The sequence below is a fragment of the Siphateles boraxobius genome, unplaced genomic scaffold (genome assembly GCF_051911475.1).
Source record: "Siphateles boraxobius isolate OS27281-9 unplaced genomic scaffold, OSU_SipBor_1 12, whole genome shotgun sequence".
Classification (NCBI taxonomy): Eukaryota; Metazoa; Chordata; class Actinopteri; order Cypriniformes; family Leuciscidae; genus Siphateles; species Siphateles boraxobius.
In genome coordinates this window covers 5885572-5903440 of record NW_027508722.1, presented here as the reverse complement: position 1 = coordinate 5903440, position 17869 = coordinate 5885572, and the positions used below count along the sequence as shown (strand labels likewise).

The 17869-nt window shown below is 39.2% G+C and overlaps 2 protein-coding genes and 1 long non-coding RNA gene across 4 annotated transcripts in view; 2 read left to right on the top strand and 1 right to left on the bottom strand.

Annotated features, from left to right (window-relative positions):
* Positions 1–1570, top strand: part of adamts16 (ADAM metallopeptidase with thrombospondin type 1 motif, 16) — a 118178-nt gene extending 116608 nt beyond the window's left edge. For both annotated transcript variants that reach the window (XM_077207055.1, XM_077207046.1), the window contains exon 23: positions 332–1570. In XM_077207055.1, coding sequence (XP_077063170.1) covers positions 332–447 — 116 coding nt within the window. In that variant the 3' untranslated portion in view covers positions 448–1570. The remainder of the gene's footprint in view (positions 1–331) is intronic.
* Positions 1–17869, bottom strand: part of LOC143715379 (uncharacterized) — a 582927-nt gene that overhangs the window by 380401 nt on the left and 184657 nt on the right. The gene's annotated exons all lie outside the window — the stretch shown is intronic.
* Positions 15852–17869, top strand: part of rprd2b (regulation of nuclear pre-mRNA domain containing 2b) — a 39915-nt gene continuing 37897 nt past the window's right edge. Inside the window, exon 1 of the mRNA XM_077206980.1 lies at positions 15852–16088. Within this exon, the coding sequence (XP_077063095.1) occupies positions 15887–16088 (202 nt within the window). The 5' untranslated portion in view covers positions 15852–15886. The remainder of the gene's footprint in view (positions 16089–17869) is intronic.

Below are 17869 nucleotides of genomic sequence, written 5' to 3'. Positions count from 1 at the left end.
TTCATCTTTAAGGATTTGAAACAACATGAGGGTGGGTAATTGATGACAATTTTTGGGTGAACTCACCCTTTAACAAATTTGGCTCGATATCTCCTTTTTACACATGTGGGTGACCCCTTTGATCCGATTTGTCGGAAAGTCTTTTCCTTTCTCGTTATTCCTTTTCAAATAGAAAATGAAATAGTCGAAATGTACACAACCTTGCTGGAATTGTCTATTCAATTTATGATCTATTTATCTATTTAAATATATTTTAAAATATTTTATTAATTATTAGGCTGAATAAGATATTTATCTTGTTACATTGTAACATCAATGTCTCCCTGTACAGATGTGACATGTAAAGATCATTTCAACTGGTGTTATCTGGTGCCTCAGCACGGCGTTTGCAACCACAAGTTCTATGGGAAGCAATGCTGCAAGTCCTGCTCACACACAAACCCGTGAGAACTTCTGCTCTAGATTTTTGACCGTGACCTTCTGAGCCCTCGCAGGAGCAGAGTGATGCCCGCTCTAGTGCTGTGTTGAACATGTACTGAACAAAGACATTATTAAGGACTCAAAGTGGCTTGTTTGTCTGGGACTTCAGTGGAGAATGACACGGCCTGCTGATGACGGCGAGACTGCAAGTGTGTCTGCAGGAAATGACATCATCGACCAAGCCCTATGGAGGGGATACCGTGTCAGTGAGGGTGTGAGGACTCCTTTCATCGTGTTTCACACAACTTCAAATGATCAGGAACAAAAAATATCAGCATGCTTTGCATCCGGATATAGACTAGACTGTTTCCTTGTGGCAATATACATGGACATGTGTTATATTTTTTCATGAACATGCTTCATAATCTCATGTGAAACACATAAACTGGCTTAATGCGTTTTATGGTGGCAGCAGAAAGAATATGGTGTCATGTAGTAGAGCTACATTCATTTTTGGTGCTAAATGTTGATATTAATGGCAGCCGAACAGCTCATACATAACAGAGGTTTTAAATTAACATGACAATAAATTAGTGCTTTTGTATGATTGATATTAATTTTCTTATTTATTAACAATATTGAAATATACCAGAATGACATTCTGCTGTAATATTGTCTTATATTTCTTTTACTTTCCTGTTTAACTTTGGGTATAGTTGCACAATTGGTATTTTTGTATGTTTTATCGTGCTTTCACAGTACTGTTTCGTATTTGGGGTTTATTATTTTAGAGGAAAACAAAATGCAAATAATGGGCATGTATTTAATGAACTGTAAGAAGTGTTGCATTTAACGAAGTCAGCTCTCTTCGTGGGATGTTTTTAGCAACCACACGACTGCCAAGAACTCTAAATCTGTCTTTGGTCTGATGAAGAGAAATGCACATGAAAGGCTCCGGCATTTCACATATGGGTTTTTGCATTGCACAAATTACTTCCATCATTTACAATATTTGCGTTTGTTGTACAACAGCAGTAGATGAATGTAATCGCTCATCCACAATGAATGTTATTCTGAAGAGTGGACGGAGTATTTGTTATAAATGGCAGTCCTTATTAAACGTGGCACGTGTCATATTGCCATCACATTAGAGGCTGTGTTGTCTTTCTCTCCTGGCCGTAGGAAGCAGATATGTAGATCGCTCGTGATCCGGCTTCGCTAACGCTGAGTCAGAGCATTTTCTTGTTCTTCATATGCACTATTGTTTCCAGATGGAGTCAGACGAGGTCACTGGAGCGCGTTCAGGAACTAATATGACTTGTGAGCTTTTCACCGACTTTTAACGCAAAGCTCTGTGAAGACTTTAGCAGAAAACACATACATCACTTCATGTTATTAATGTCTCAAGACATTCGGTAAGACTTAAACAATGTTTTAGTCTTTTGGAAGTTTAGATGAATGTTCAGAATATGGAGCTGCTGAGGCAAGAACAACTGCTGCTATCGCTCAAGTGCAGGGTTAGGGATCGACACAAACCATTAACGCTACCTATTGGACCTATAAAACCACACTGTTTGTGCTTCAGACATGAGGTGTGCTTTTACCTTTATAGCATTCTGAATTATTAAAGTGGTGGTGATGGGAAATTATGGAAAGTCTTTGCAAAAAACATCTCAGTTTACTTAAAGTGTTGTTAAATAAGTACAATTTAACCACAAGGAACAACTTTCATGATTCTTGTTCAGAAAACATTCACTGATTTTGCATACTGTAGACGGAAAGCTTGCTCGTTTAAATCAAGCACTCAAAACCCTTATCTCAGTGGTTAGGGGGTCTTAATTCTTTACTGAAAAAAACTTTCAGTTCTTAAACCTTGTGGAATCTTCACATAAAATTATTTTATGTTTGATTATAATTGTTTTCCATTTACAGAAACTGGGAGTGTCATACCATGTAGCAACATGTTAAACACACTATAGCAACAGCATAGTAACACCCTAATGTGGCAGGTTCTGCATGTGCAATCATGTTCACAGTTACTTCTGTGAATTTAAAATGTAGTTATTGTTTATTATTATCACAAAGAAGAAAAGAACACATCAAAACAAAGAAGAAAAGAACACATCAAAACAAATTTCAATGGAGTATGGGGTCAACCGGTGGCTATATTTGGTACAGTACTTATCTGACCGTCATCAATTTGTAGCAGTAAATGGAGAGGTTTCATATCGATCACAAGTTCAGAGTACCAGAATTCACAAAACTAACGGAATGCATAGTTGATATAAAAATTTGATGACTAGTAATTTCCTACTACTCAATTCTGATAAACAAAGTTTTCATTATTGGAACAAAAACCTCTGCATGTAATAACCTAGTATACTCTCCTTAACTCTTGATGGCTGCTCTTTCAAGTCTTCGTCGTCAGTTAGGAGGGGGTGTGATCTTTGATAGCAGTCTTTTATTTGAAATCCACATTTCTAACATTTGGAAAATCACATTTTTCCATCTTACAAATATATCTAAATTATGACGTGCTTTCATTGACAAATGCGGAATAGTTAGCTAATGCGTTCATGACCCCAAGGCTAGATTATTGTAATGCTCTACTGAGTGGTTGCCCTGCACACTTAATAAACAAACTCCAGCTGGTCCAAAACGCAGCAGCTTGATTTCTTACTAGAACCAGGAAGTATGACCATATTAGCCCGGTTCTGTCAACACTGCATTGGCTCCCTATTAAACATTTTACATACATTCTAAAATCTTGCTAATTACTTATAAAGCCCTGAATGGTTTAGCTCCTCAGCACTTGAGTGAGCTCTTATAGCATTATAGTCCTTCACGCCTACCACGATTTAAAAATTCTGGCCAGTTGATAATACCTACAATATCAAAATCGACTGTGGACATTAGATCCTCTTCCTATTTAGCCCACAAATTCTGGAACAGTCTTCCTAGCGTTGTACAGGAGGCAGACACACTGTCAGTTTTAAGCTAGATTAACAACCCATCTCCTTTACCTGGCATACACAATACCCTTTTACATTTCAATAATTTAAAATCCCTTAAAGGATTGTTAGGCTGCATAAATTAGGTCAATCCGAACCAGGAACACTTCCCATAACATTTGATGTACGTGTTACATCGTAAGACGAATGGCATCTATGCTAACATTAGTCTCTCTGTATCATTCTTATCCTGAGGTTACCGCAGTCAGGCGGATCCAATCCGTATCCAGACCAGATGGTGAATGTGCACCGAGAGACAACCACAACAGCCCTGAATGTCAGCGGAGACCATAACAAGATGATCCCCAGAGACAGACCGTCTATGAAGACCTTGTTGACTAGAAACCATGAGAACCAGACAAGTCCTCTGACCCTATGGCTAGCTTCAACTTCTCCTCCCTCCATAAGCCTGCATGATGTATCACAATATTCAACCATAAGGAGCTGGATTAAATATTCTGAATGATAGCAATACACAATCTGACACAATGCAGCCTGGAATCAACCCACACCATGCTCGTTCGTCTGGCCTGAGGAGAACTGGTCCACCGACTGAGCCTGATATCTTCCAAGGTTTTTTTTTTCATTTTTTGTCATACGATGGAGTTTGGGATACTTGCCACTATCACCTTTTGGCTTTCTTAGTTGTGGACACTTAATATTAATAAAGCAATATTATTGACTTAAATGCACTGACACTATTAGATGAGAACTGAAATGAGCTGGATGATGACATCACTGTTTTCTCCAGAGCTGCTTTATAGATTCATTGAATTCATTCCATAATTGATTAACTTTACAGTTATTGAACTGAACTACATCAACACTGAACTGATTTCAGCTGGAAAATTATTGTTTACAATTGTCTTTTTAGGGCTGCTTTACAGCAGAATTGAATTCTGTTTGTATCAATTAAACATTCATTGTATCTGTAAAGCTGCTTTGAAACTATCTGTGTTGACTTGTAGTGCCTTGAATTGACTACAGCTGTAAACAAGATCTCAAATGGAACCTCAATTTTTGTGATATCGATGTAAATTTTGGATCCTACCTTTGTTAGACATGGCTTTGATCAATCTATCAATTTTAGAGTCAAGGTTATTTTTTAAAATATGTATTTTGTCTAAAATTCAAATGTTTATTACATTACTTTTACAATACATTTAAACTTAATATATAACTTTTGTACACTTTTTTGAAGAAGAAGAAGAAGAAGAAGAAGAAGAAGAAGAAGAAGAACTTTTACTTTAAAGTTGCTCATTCTGATACAAAGATTTCGATCCTGATTTGAACACAAAGGACACTTTGCATGATTCAGTGAAGGCAGAATAACTACTGAAAAAATTAATCACAGACCTTTATGCAGTGACAGAAATTAGGTGATATTTCCCTCTTTGCATTGATTTCCACTTCTTCTTCTTTTTGTTTTTAAATTTCTAACATTTTTAAATGTATGTGAATGTAAATTCTTACATTCAACAAAATCCATCTCACTGTGCCACAGAAGCTGCATCTGAATTGGCGTTTAGTTGTGTAAACACAGTTTGATGGAGCACAGAGGTGACATGAATGCAATTACAATGCAGTTACAATTGCATAGATCATGTTATGAGATTCATGTTTTAAATTTAAAATATATTGAATATAGAAATATGAAACGTTTGGAAAAAATGAAATTATACCTTCAATATAAAAGTAAAAATCAGCAGGAGGTGGGGGCAAGTCACTTGCTGCATCCCAATTCACCTAATCATGCTATACCCTAAAAGTATGTACTGTTTTTGTGAAGAAAAAGTACATACTTTGAGTGTCTAGCAGAAAAGTAGGCAAGCTTTGGGACATATTTTAACAAACTGCTTTGTTGCTTAGATATATCCATCCTGTCACTGTTTAAACTGCCCTTTCAACCATCTGTCACAGTTAAAATCCTCCACATTCAATTTAATTTAAGTCAAAAATTTAAGTCGTGGGTCTTTCATTGCTGTCACGATGCGCTCCGCGACGCCTCCTCCTGGCCCCTCCAGATCACTCTCTCCTGAGTTCTAGGACTCCCCTTCCCATCACCCTCTTCATCACTCATCTCCTTCCATCCCTGTCTCATCCCCATTATCACTGCCACCTGTTCTCACTGAGCTCCCCTTTATCTGGACCTCGCTCCCCTTTGTTCCCTGCGAAATCTTGTTTCTGCCACGGCGTGCAACTATGAGCAATCTACTGGTAAACTCTAAGTACTCCTGGTTCCTCCATCCTAGCCTGTTTCCAAGGACCCTTTATGAACATTCGCTGCCTGCCTACAACCCTTGCCTGGTAACAACTCCGAGTTCTGGACTGCCCCTGAGTGTTTATCATTACTGTGTCTGCTCTGCCCTGTTTGCTTGTGTGTTTCAATAAAGTATCTGCACATGGATCCGAACGCCTCTGACTCTGAATCACACATGCGGAGACTCCTCATGTGTTTGCAATTTGCATAATGATGCATTTAAAAGTTAATGACCAAACGTATCTTTACAAAAGTTCACAGTGCTGTTGTGGATGTGGATAACATTTAATAAATACATTTTCATCAGGTTAGATACGAATTATTAATCATTCATCCCCTTTATCCAAACCTACTTAACCATTGGACTTGCATTTGTAGTTTGCACTCGGATCTGCACTTCGGATTCTAACCAGAAAAAGTAGACCATCCGGGTATCTTTGGAATATTAATTTCAACATACTACGATATGGGACACAATAATTCTAATTTCGAATACTATTAAGGACGATTGTATGCTGCGACACACCAAATGTCTTAATAAGTGAGACATTGAGTCATTAATTTAAACAATGCATTCAAACGTCAGATTTAGTCAGGAAGGAATCAAGCAACAGTCTTTAAGGATCAGTCATTGAATCATTGACTCACCCAATTCGTTAAAAAATGCAGTATTGATCAGAAACACAACAGTTCTGCTGTGACTTTAGAACAGTTTCCGGTGGTGGAATACAGCAAAAACCGTCGTGACAATAATGTGTCTAAAATATATTATACATTTTTTTTTAATTAATTTATCTATTAATTACTGTATGTTTCATGGGATAAAGTATAAAATAGTGCTTTGGCTGCACTGGTAGGCAGATATGGCTAATTCGAACCGCACTGTCCAACCTAAAATGCATACCATAGGCTATATGCACTTACTTGAGAGAAATTAGATCTCAGATAACAGTTCATCAATGAGAATCAGATCCAGAAGTAGAAATGAACATGGTTACATGACAATCTCACAAACAACACAACAGTTCCGTGAGAGTGACATAGGAGGAAGTGAATGTGAAACAGAGAGCTGATTTATGGCTGGTCAGCTGTGGCAGTGTGATGTGCTCATTTGGTTCTGCATGTGTTCTTGGTCCTGGTGAAGATGATCTCATCAACCTTTTTCAATCCCTCATCAGACACGGACAATGTCAAATTAGTTCAATCCTGTGGATGTATTTCCACCATGCATACGTTAGCATGGAGCTAAACAACAACATATGGATTGACAAGAACATTTGGTCCCACTTTTTAAGTGGCCTTAATACCTGTGAACTTACATGGTAACTAGATGTGTATATAGTATGTGTTCATGTGTATGTGTACATGTGTACATGTAACAACAATATGTATTTACTTAAGTTTCCTATGTGTCTACCATGTATCTACCACTGGCAGGACTAATGTTAAATTACAAGTACAGTTTCACCTTGTGATACAAGTGTACTTACATGGTAACTCCTCAGGAACTGTCTATTCCGTGGGTTTTTACATACTGTATGTGTACTTACACAAATATTTGTGGATACTATGTACCAATGTGTACTTACAACCTAGTTACATACTATGTACACCTCTAGTTACCATGTAAGTACACAGGTATTAGGGACACAATATAAAGTGGGACCTTTGTATCAATGAAATTAAGGTCGAATTAAGGTTGACGCTTGAATAAAGTTCTTATCAACCTGTCATTTCCCTGTGATTTTATGTTTAGTTAGTGGTTGGGGTCAGGGTTAGTTCACCCAGCCTCTCTGCTTCCCACCGTCCACCACCATTCAGACACATACTGACACACAAATTGGCATCTTGGTAACCAAAACGAATAAGATATTAAATAGTTAACCCTAAAAAAAATCTTGTCATTTACTTACTGGTTGGGAACTGTGAACCGCATCTTATTAAGAAAATAACACATCAATGAATTCCCTGAACACACTATACTACTCAGTACTCAATGTGTTTTTGAGCCGTTGCTCAACAGTATATCAACTAACTAGCATTACTATTTAAAAAATTGTACGGTTATACTTTACAATAAGGTCTCATTTGTTAACATTAGATTATGTATTAACTAACATGAACTAACAATGAGGAATGTATTTTACAGCGTTTATTAACCTTTGTTAATGTTAGCTAATAAAAACGTTTATGTTCATGTTTGTTCACAGTGCATTAATGTTACAATAAATGTTTAGTAAATAGTGAGATTAACATTAACTAAGGTTAATAAATGCTGTAGAAGTATCATTCATTGTTAGTTCATGTTAACTAATGAAACCTTATTGTATAATGTTACCCTTTTTTATAAAAAGGCAATTTCTAAAGCCCACATGAAAGTTTTTCTTGATGAGTTTTTGCAATTTTGGTTGTTGAAAAAGATTTACTTTAACAACTAAAAACAACTGGCACATCTTCTTCCTTCATCTGTGATGGAGAGACTATCCTATTGATCATCCTTATTATTTTATGCATGTTCTGTTTTTATTTTATACTTTTCATTAACATTAACATCCTTCCATTTTGGTTTTGATCGTGGTGTGATTCTCTATCACATCACAGTGTCTTTAATTCTGTCCTGATGTTGGGTTTGCATGTTTTATGAAGATCTTCCATTGACATAATAGTTTTTGTACTGTACAAACTGTATTTCTAACGCTATCCTGCACATAAAACTTTTAGCATTTTTACATTTTCAAAAAAACATCACATAGTATGAATTATTAGCTGTTTTCCTCAAGGACTATAGGATTTTGAATATTGCCATCTTTGTGGGGACATTTTGTCCCATAACGTACCTAAATCCCAGACACACACTTAGCCTACTTATACACAGAGACACTCGTTACATGTGGAAAGATTTATCCAGGTAATGGGTGCTCTGAGAGCTGCGAGGCCTGGAATTGGAGGTTCACGTCTACACATGCTCTGTGAAGATGATATTAATATTAATCAAACACTAACAACAAAGAGAAGAAACCACTCACAGCTGTTCATTTATTTATTTGATTCAGGCTGTACATGAATAATTGAAAAAAACTTTAATGAAAGATTACTTTTTTATTACTTTCACAATAAAGTGTTGTGTCCAATATCTCTTTTTCCCCCTTTTGTTCTCTTTTTTGAGAATCATGGCACATCATTAGTATTGGTATTCACTACTGAAATGTTGGTAGGGTTATAATACAGTAACACTTTATTTCGATAGTCCAGTTTAGACAATCTACTAACTTTGTAAGTAACTTTGCAGCTACATGTCAACTAACTGTCATTAAAGTATTAATTGACTGTATGCTTAAAATCTGCTAACACTTTATTTTGTTGGTCCCCAACAGATATTCTACTGACTATAAGTAACTTGGCAACTACAAGTCAACTTGTTCTCCTAACCCAAACCCTAACACCTTACCATAACCTAACAGTCTACTGAAAGTCTACTACAGCCTACTAATACTCTAATGACAGTTAGTTGACATGTAGTTGAAAAGTTACTTATAGTTAGTAGAATGTCTAAAGTGGACTATCGAAATAAAGTATAACCTATAATACTAACTGAGCCATGGCTTACATTATTAAACATGTAAAAACATGTAGTTAACAGTTTTATACAAAGAATTATGATAGAATTCTGGGTGCCGGTACAGACCAATGATACTTTTGTAAGTCCTTGAGAACTGCTTGTTTGTTTCACTGATAGCACAAGACGTCTGCTGCCCTCATGTGACTGTCAGAGGAAAACGCAGCATACGTACTACTGGTCAATCTCTAAAAAAAATTGATATATATATATATATATATATATATATATATATTCCCAAATAAATTCTTTTTAAGCATTTGAATTCTTTGAGGAAAACCTCAAAATGATCCATTTCTGGTCAATGTGTTTTCAATATCTGACAAGTTCCTTATTATGTACTAGATTTTATTTTAACTGCAGCATTTACATTTACTGAGAGTGTTAAACTGAAGGGAAGGGGAAGACAGTAATTGCATTAGGATATAATTAATATATAAGATTAATTTTCAGTCTGTTTATTTTCAGACCTCGCCCTTCTTGCTGCACAAGGAGTTGGGCGGAGCATGGGCAGTCTAGTGGTGCTACACATCTTCATCTTTGGCTCACCTTGACTGACATACATGACACTGACAAATCGCTGCAGCTTGACGCCCCCGTAAGCCCTGAAGGCCTTTTTGAAGATGCTGTTGGGGCCTTTTTGGAGAAGTTTGCAGAGACCCAGAAGCAGTCCAAGATGATGACACACTTCTTGCCAAAGCATGCTGATGGCCCCCCTCAGGCACGTTCCAGGTCATCCTCTGCACAGCGGTCAGCCAGACGCCCCAGCCATCCCCATTCCAAGCGCAGTGCTGTGGCACAATCCAGAGCCTCCAGAGCACCAAAGGCCCAACAGGAAACACTGTTTCCCCTTGAACCAAGGTCCGGGCACCCAGCGTAATCTGAGGAGAGGAGTGTTGTTTGTTCTGCAGAACAAGCCCCTCTAAAAAGAGTTAAAAAAATGTCACCTGCCGGTTGCGGTGGGTAAAGATGTGGCGTTAATTAACGTTGTGCTCAGAGACATGCTGAACATTTTCGTTTTTGTCTATCTTGACGATATTTTAACTTTCTCTCCCTCCCTCCAAGTACACACTCAACACGTTCGACAAGTTCTCCAACGTCTTCTCGAGAATCGACTGTTTGTTAAGGCCGAGAAGTGTACTTTCCACGCGCAATCCGTCTCTTTTCTTGGATCTGTGATTTCCGCAGAGGGCGTTAGCATGGATTCCTCAAAGGTCCGTGCGGTCACAGAGTGGCCAGTGCCTGAGTCGCGCGTCGCTCTTCAGCGATTTTTAGGTTTTGCAAATTTTTACCGTCGGTTTATCCGTAACTTTAGCCAGATCGGCGCTCCTCTCTCGGCCCTCACGTCCGGCAAGGTCCGATTTTCCTGGACAGAGGGGGCTCAGACTGCTTTTGATCATCTCAAATCCCTTTTTTCCTCCGCTCCTATCTTAAGAACTCCTGATGTCTCCAGACAATTCATTGTTGAGGTTGATGCGTCAGAGGTGGGCGTTGGAGTTATCGTCTCCCAACGCTCATCTTCTGATGAAAAGATTCACCCCTGCCCTTACTTTTCGCATTGCCTTTCGCCCACCGAAGAAAATTATGATGTTGGTAATTGGGAATTATTGGCTATCCGTCTAACCCTCGGAGAGTGGCGTCACTGGCTTGAGGGTACCTCTGTCCCGTTCATTGTCTGGACAGACCATAGAAATTTAGAGTACATTCGTTCCGCTAAAAGACTCTGCGCCCGTCAGGCCCGTTGGGCACTTTTCTTTACGCGTTTCGACTTTTCCATCTCCTACCGTCCCGGGTCTAAGAACCTCAAGCCAGATGCTCTTTCGCGACAGTTTGCTTCCCCAGAGGTTGTTCCCAATAAGAAGGAGATCCTTCCTCAGGACATGGTGGTGGGTGCAGCTGTCTGGGGAATAGAGCGTTTGGTCAAGCGCTCTCTGGCCCACGCCGTTACTCCTCGTCTTTGCCCCAGGCGTCTTTTGTACGTTCCTCCTTCTGCTCGTCTCGCTGTCCTTCAATGGGGTCATTCGTCCAAACTATTTGCTCATCCCGGCGTTAGGGGCACCGTCACCGCGATCCGCCAAAAGTTCTGGTGGCCTTCTCGTGAGCGCGACATTCGCCATTTCGTCGCTTCGTGTACTGTCTGCGCCCAAACTAAGTCTAGTAATTCACCCCCGCCGGGGTTGCTGCGTCCCCTTCCGTTGCCGTCTCGCCCATGGTCGCACATCGCCTTGGATTTTATCACAGGTCTCCCTCCCTCTGAGGGGAACACCGTGATACTAACTGTCGTGGATCGTTTCTCTAAAGCCGCCCGCTTTATTCCTTTACCTAAACTCCTGTCTGCTAGGGAGACAGACCAAATTGTCATCGACAAGATTTTTAAGATCCACAGTCTCCCCTGACGTCGTGTCTGATAGGGGTCCCCAATTTTATTCATTGTTCTGGAAGGAGTTTTGTCATCTTATTGGAGCATCGGCTAGTCTCTCCTCCGGTTTTCACCCACAGACTATGGCCAAGCCGGACGAGAAAACCAGATAATCAGACGCATTCTCCGTAGCCTCGCTTTTCGCAATCCGGCTTCCTGGTCAGAGCAGCTTCCCTGGGCAGAGTACGTTCACAATTCCGCTCCGTCCTCTGCGACTGGTCTATCTCCTTTTCAGTGTTGTCTCGGTTACCAGCCTCTGCTTTTCTCGTCACAAGACACATACTCTAAGATGCCATCCGTCCAAACCTTTATTCAACGTGCAAAACGTACTTGAAGAGGGGTCAGATCCGCACTATGCAAGTCTCGTTCTCGTACCCGGCGGGCCGCTAATAGACGTTGTGTCAAAAGCCCCCGTTATTCTGTTGGGCAGAGGGTTTGGCTGTCCACCCTAAATCTTCCTCTTCAATCCACTTCGCGTAAGCTGGCTCCTAAATTCATCGGGCCATTCCGTGTCCTTAAGGTCCTCAGTCCTGTCTCAGTCAGACTCAAGTTATCTGCCAATCTTCCGCGCGTTCACCCTGTCTTTCACGTGTCGTCTCTTAAACCCGTTATAGGTGTTCCTGCTCGTCCTGTCACTTCTCCTATCCGCGTTGAGGGCGTTCCCACCTACAGGGTTTGTAAACTTTGCGATGTTGGCCCTTGGGGTCGTGGTTATCAATTCCTGGTTGATTGGGAGGGATACGGTCCTGAGGAGAGAAGTTGGATTCCATCCCGGGACGTCCTAGACCGCTTGCTGATCGATGACTTCTACCGCTCCCGCCAGTCCTCTTCCTCCATTGCGCCAGGAGGCACTCCTTGAGGGGGGGGGGGGGCGGGGGGGCGGGGGTACTGTCATGATCCTGGTATTCTTCTCTTACACTCGTCCGCCCTCTTCTGGTCACACTCTTTATTACATCCATTTACACACACATTCAAATTCATTATATCATTCGCTCCCAGCTGTGTCTCATCACCTCATCTCATCACTCTCTCTCCTCCCCAACTGTTTCCCACTTTCTCAGATTAGACTCTCTATTTTTAGGCTTTCCTTTCTTTTGTTCGTTGTCAGATTATTGCCGAATGTTACGTACCTGGTTGCCTGCTGTACCAGCCTCTGTCTTTGTCGTGTCCTGTCTGGTGCTTGCTCCCATCTGACAACCTTATTACCTCGCCTCTGCTTTATCCAACCTCCAGCTAACGTGAGTGGTCCTAGGATTGGCGTTCCCATGCTCACTTCGGCCCAGCCTGTCTCATCCTCCGGGGTTTCCCGTTGCCGGCCCTGTCCGCGTATTTCTTGTTCCATTATTACTGAGAGACTTTCTGTTTTCCCTTTGATGAGACTTTCTTCTGTTAGATTTAATCACCTTGCGACCACCTGTGTTATTCTGCCTGAACTGTTTGTCATCTATTAAATATTGTCAAACTGCCTTTGCTTTTGGGTCCTCTCTCCTACTCGTGACAGCTAAGGTCTGATGACTGCTCAGACATTAAATGCTGGCTCAGTGTGAAGAATTACATGTCCCATGACAATCCATGAGATAATGAATATAATTTTACTAGATGTACTACGAACGGTTTTGTCTCCCACTCGTAAAAGATGTTATGCAATACTTGCAGATGAAACTAAAGACATTTCCAACAAAGAACAACTTGTGACTTTGCTTTGCTGGGTGGACGACATATGAAATTCAAGAGGATTTCATAGGACTTTTTGATTTGCCAAAAACCGATGCTCACACAATTTTCAGAGTAATAAATGACATTTTGATCCGCTAAAATATAATGTGTGATTTGTGCGAAAGATAGGCATATGACAGCGCAGCAAACATGTCTGGTCACTTGGCAGGCTTCGCTGCATGCTTAAAAGAGCAAAATCCCACGGCTGTCAATGTGCACTGTTTAGCACATTGCTTGAACTTATGCCTTCAAGATGCTGGGAAAAAATTTAAGCTGATACGAGATGCATTGGATATTGTGCAAGAAGTGACTCAAAAATGAAACCATGCATTCGAAGCATTAAAAATGAAATGAGACCCAACACTTAAAACCTAAGAACTCTGTCCAACGCGATGGACTGTATGCACTGCTGCAGTGAAATCAATAATCGACAACTATTCTGTTCTGATAACCCTAAAGACAGAAATCACAGAAGAATCCCATGATGAATGCTGTAGGAAAGCTGCGGGCATTTTGGTCAACCTACAAAGATTTACCACGTATTTCGGTCTGCGTCTTGCTTACATGATTTTCTCTCCAACCGAACAGTTATCCAAGATATTACAAACAACTGAGATGACACTACAAGATGCTTAAACTGCAGTTGCGTTCACACAAAAGTTTTATTCAATGGCAAAGGTCTAATGATGCATTTCAAGCTTTTTACATCAGTAACAGAGGCCTCCAAGGATTTGACAGACGCTCCCAGGTTGCCAAGGCAACAGATACTGCTCCAAAAACTTAGCCGAAGCAACAATGAGCATGAATTTCAAAGTCCTTCAGAATATTACAGACAACAGTATTTTGAGGTCTTGGACTTAATGAATTGCGAACTTGGTTGTCATTTTGACCAGAAAGACTTTAAGGTAGTGGTGGACTTGGAGAAGCTCGTTTTCACAGCTGCCTCTGGAGAAGAGGTGACTCTCCAGCCTTTGAATGTGATCTAAATTAAAGTTGTAATGTAACAAAAAGTTGAGTGTTTGTAAATAAGAACCTAGAATTTGTGATAATAAAAAAATCTGATTGTTTTAGGTAAACACTTTATCCACAGATGAAAATATTTATAAATTAAACCCCATTTCAATGGATGGAAGAATGATTTGAAGCAGTGGCGTGCACAGACCTCCTCAGGGGCAGGGGCGGAGGGACCAAAAGATGGTTTTATATCAAAATTATTCTTGATTTTTTTTGTTTCTATTTTTTCTTTCCTTGGCATTCTAATAAAATATGTTGATACAATTATTAGAATGCATAACACATCAAATGAAAATAGGGACATTATGATAATATTACTAAATATTATTTACTTTACCAAATAAAACAGTGAGAATCAAGAAGGTAATTATGGAAAAATAATTTTTAGTTTTGTTGTTGTAAATTTAATACATGTATTATATGTATGAAAGACAGTGTTAGCTATCATGAATCAGTAACACTTTACAATAAGGTTTCATTAGTTAAAATTAGCTAAATGAACTGCACTTCTACAGCATTTATTAATCTTAGTTATTAATTTCAGCATTTACTAATACATTAAAATCATGTATTTGTTATCATTAGTTAATGCACTGACTGTGACATAACATGAATAACAATTAACCGGTGTAACTAAGATATAGCCTACAGTAACAAATGTGTTGCTCATGGTTAGTTCATACATGAGTAGCCTAATTAACAAATGAACCTTATTGTAAAGCGTTACTATGAAATCAAAGATATAAGTTCCTTACAGTTTAGAGTTGGACATGGACGTAAGATTTAATTTAACTAACTGTTAGATGTATTTCCCCTTGCACTTTTATTCCTTGCGCGAAGCCGCGAACTACTGCGTAGTGCGTACCAGAACCGTTAAATGCGTATGAGGCGCTGCAGAGGAAACTCCGCCTACCACTTCTCCGCCAAATTTTTTTTATATAATATTTATTATTATTGTGTAAGTAAGGCAAGGGTGTGTAAGTGTGTTATTTATTATAATATTTATATATTTATATATATTTATAATTATTATTTACAATTATCAGAAAAGGGCACAATACATTTTGAGACAAAAGGTGATTTGAAGATACTTGCAAAATCTCTTAAATGCATGGCAGACAGAAATGCCCTGAAAGTTCTTTCTGCTGGACTTATGTTAGAATAAGACTCTTATCCCCTTTGTTTTTTTTTAATTCTTTCTTTTAAATGGAAAAGAAACACGAAAACATGAGCATGATTATTGAAGTATGCCATAAATGTTAGCAGCTACTTGAGTTCTGTTCAAGAAAACAAAATATATAATGCTATTTAACAATATTGCCCTCTGCTGGTGGTTTGTAAATGTGCAGTGGCGCCCTCTGCTGGTAGAGCGGGATTATTCGTGATTAAATCCTCCATGCGGCTCTGCTTGCACTGGCAGTGAAGGGAAGATGGCGGCTGGACCCGGAGCGGCCAGCACTGGTCACAGCGGTGGCCTCGGCTCGTCTGGCGCGTTGGAGTCATCGCTGGACCGGCGATTTCAAGGAGTCACCAATACGATGGAGTCCATCCAGGGATTGTCCTCGTGGTGCATCGAGAACAAGAAACATCACAGCCTCGTCGTGCGCTGCTGGATGAAGTGGCTCAAGAGATGTGAGTTGCTAATATTGCTAATGAACGCACACAAGCACAACACTAACGGGATCTGAATGCAAACCTTGTCCCGATGACAATGCATATTGTGTTTCGATGCACAGCGTTTGAGAAATGTCTGTTTGTTGTGAACGCGCTGGTGTGTCTCGCGTGCACGCTGAGATGAATGCTGATTTTACACTAAAAAGCTCAGTGCAGGATCGCAGGCCTGGGCATTTGTAACAGAAAGTTGGACACACTTCAGCAGGTTTTAAGAGACTTTAGAAGCATTGTGCATGAACATATGTGGTGCAAACCTAATAGAGTTCTAGTTGCGTGACCCCCACATAGATAAACAAGCGCTGGTCAGCGTGGAGTTCAGATAGACAATCAAGATGTCAGTTTGTTTTGGGTTTGACATTTTCAATGTATTGTGAAGGGAGTGTGAATATCTAGTGACTGGTCGTATCAACTTCCATTGTATGGAACTCCAAAGCTGACAAAATAATGAATAAATAAATATACGAAGAAATGTAAAATAAATACATAGGCTAAAGAAATGTAAAAAAAAATTAGTATTTATACCTTATTTCCGTATTTATGTATAGCATAACATGTATATCATTAGTATAGACAGATAAATGCTGAAATAAAAAAATGAAGACAAATACATATACAAATAAATAAATGTGGAAAAAGGGACAATTATATACATACGGATATAAAAGTATTAACACTCGTTTATTTTTTATTTTTATTTTTTTTACATTTCTTTCTTTATTTTATTTTGTCAGCTCAGGATTTCCATACCCTTGCGATTCTTCCTACTGTTGCATGTGTGTCATTGACTCATCTTCAAATAACAAGGGGTCATATTTGATCTAAATCACTAGCTATAGTCCACTTTCCTGCGGTCAGTGTTTGCACAGAACTTCAGTTTAAATAATCCTGAAGTTGAGATTTATAAGTTGACTCAGAGCACTCTGAAACAGCTGTATGTGTTACTAAGTGTGACGGTGAAGATGGATTGGTTAAACTATAATTGATAGCTGACAAATTATTTTACAGTGTTTTCCATACATTGGTTCACAATATCAACACAGACTTTGGCATTCACATCATTGAATAAACATGAGCACTGCATGTTTCAAAGTCAAAATGTGGCGCTGGTGTTTTAATTTAATGTATCTAAAGTGAACTGACGGTCTTTAGAAACGTTTCGATGTTATTTCGATTGAATCTTTCTTTATCTCTCCTGATAAAGCAGTGTTTATGAGCTCTGCTTTGTGTACAGTTACCGGGGAAACCGCTATTTCTGCCGCTCCTAAAGCGCCTCCTACTGACAGCATTCTGTAAACAGCCTTGCAAACCTGTATTAATACTAGTGTGGATTTGTTCTACAATATTCACTCATGACAGTAAAATGGGGCATTCTACAAGTCAATCTCCTGCAGTATTTCCTCTCTCACTCAGTAGAAAATGTGTTTAACACCCAGTCATGCTTGAAAAAATAATAATACCGTCATATACCGTGAAACTGGTATAATTTAGAAAAATACCGTGATATGGATTTTTGGTCATACCGTCCAGCATTATAATGAAGTTTCACGTGCATCTGATTGACAGATAAACTGCACGCTTATGTTGTTAATGGTGTGGTTATTTCAGCAAAAAAAACTTGCTTCATATATTCAGTTTAACAACATTAAGTTAAAGATGGCAAACTTTATCATTTAACTGTTCTGTGTGCATGCGTTTTAGACTCTTACAGTGCGTATTGCTTTGTCCATGCCATAACTGAA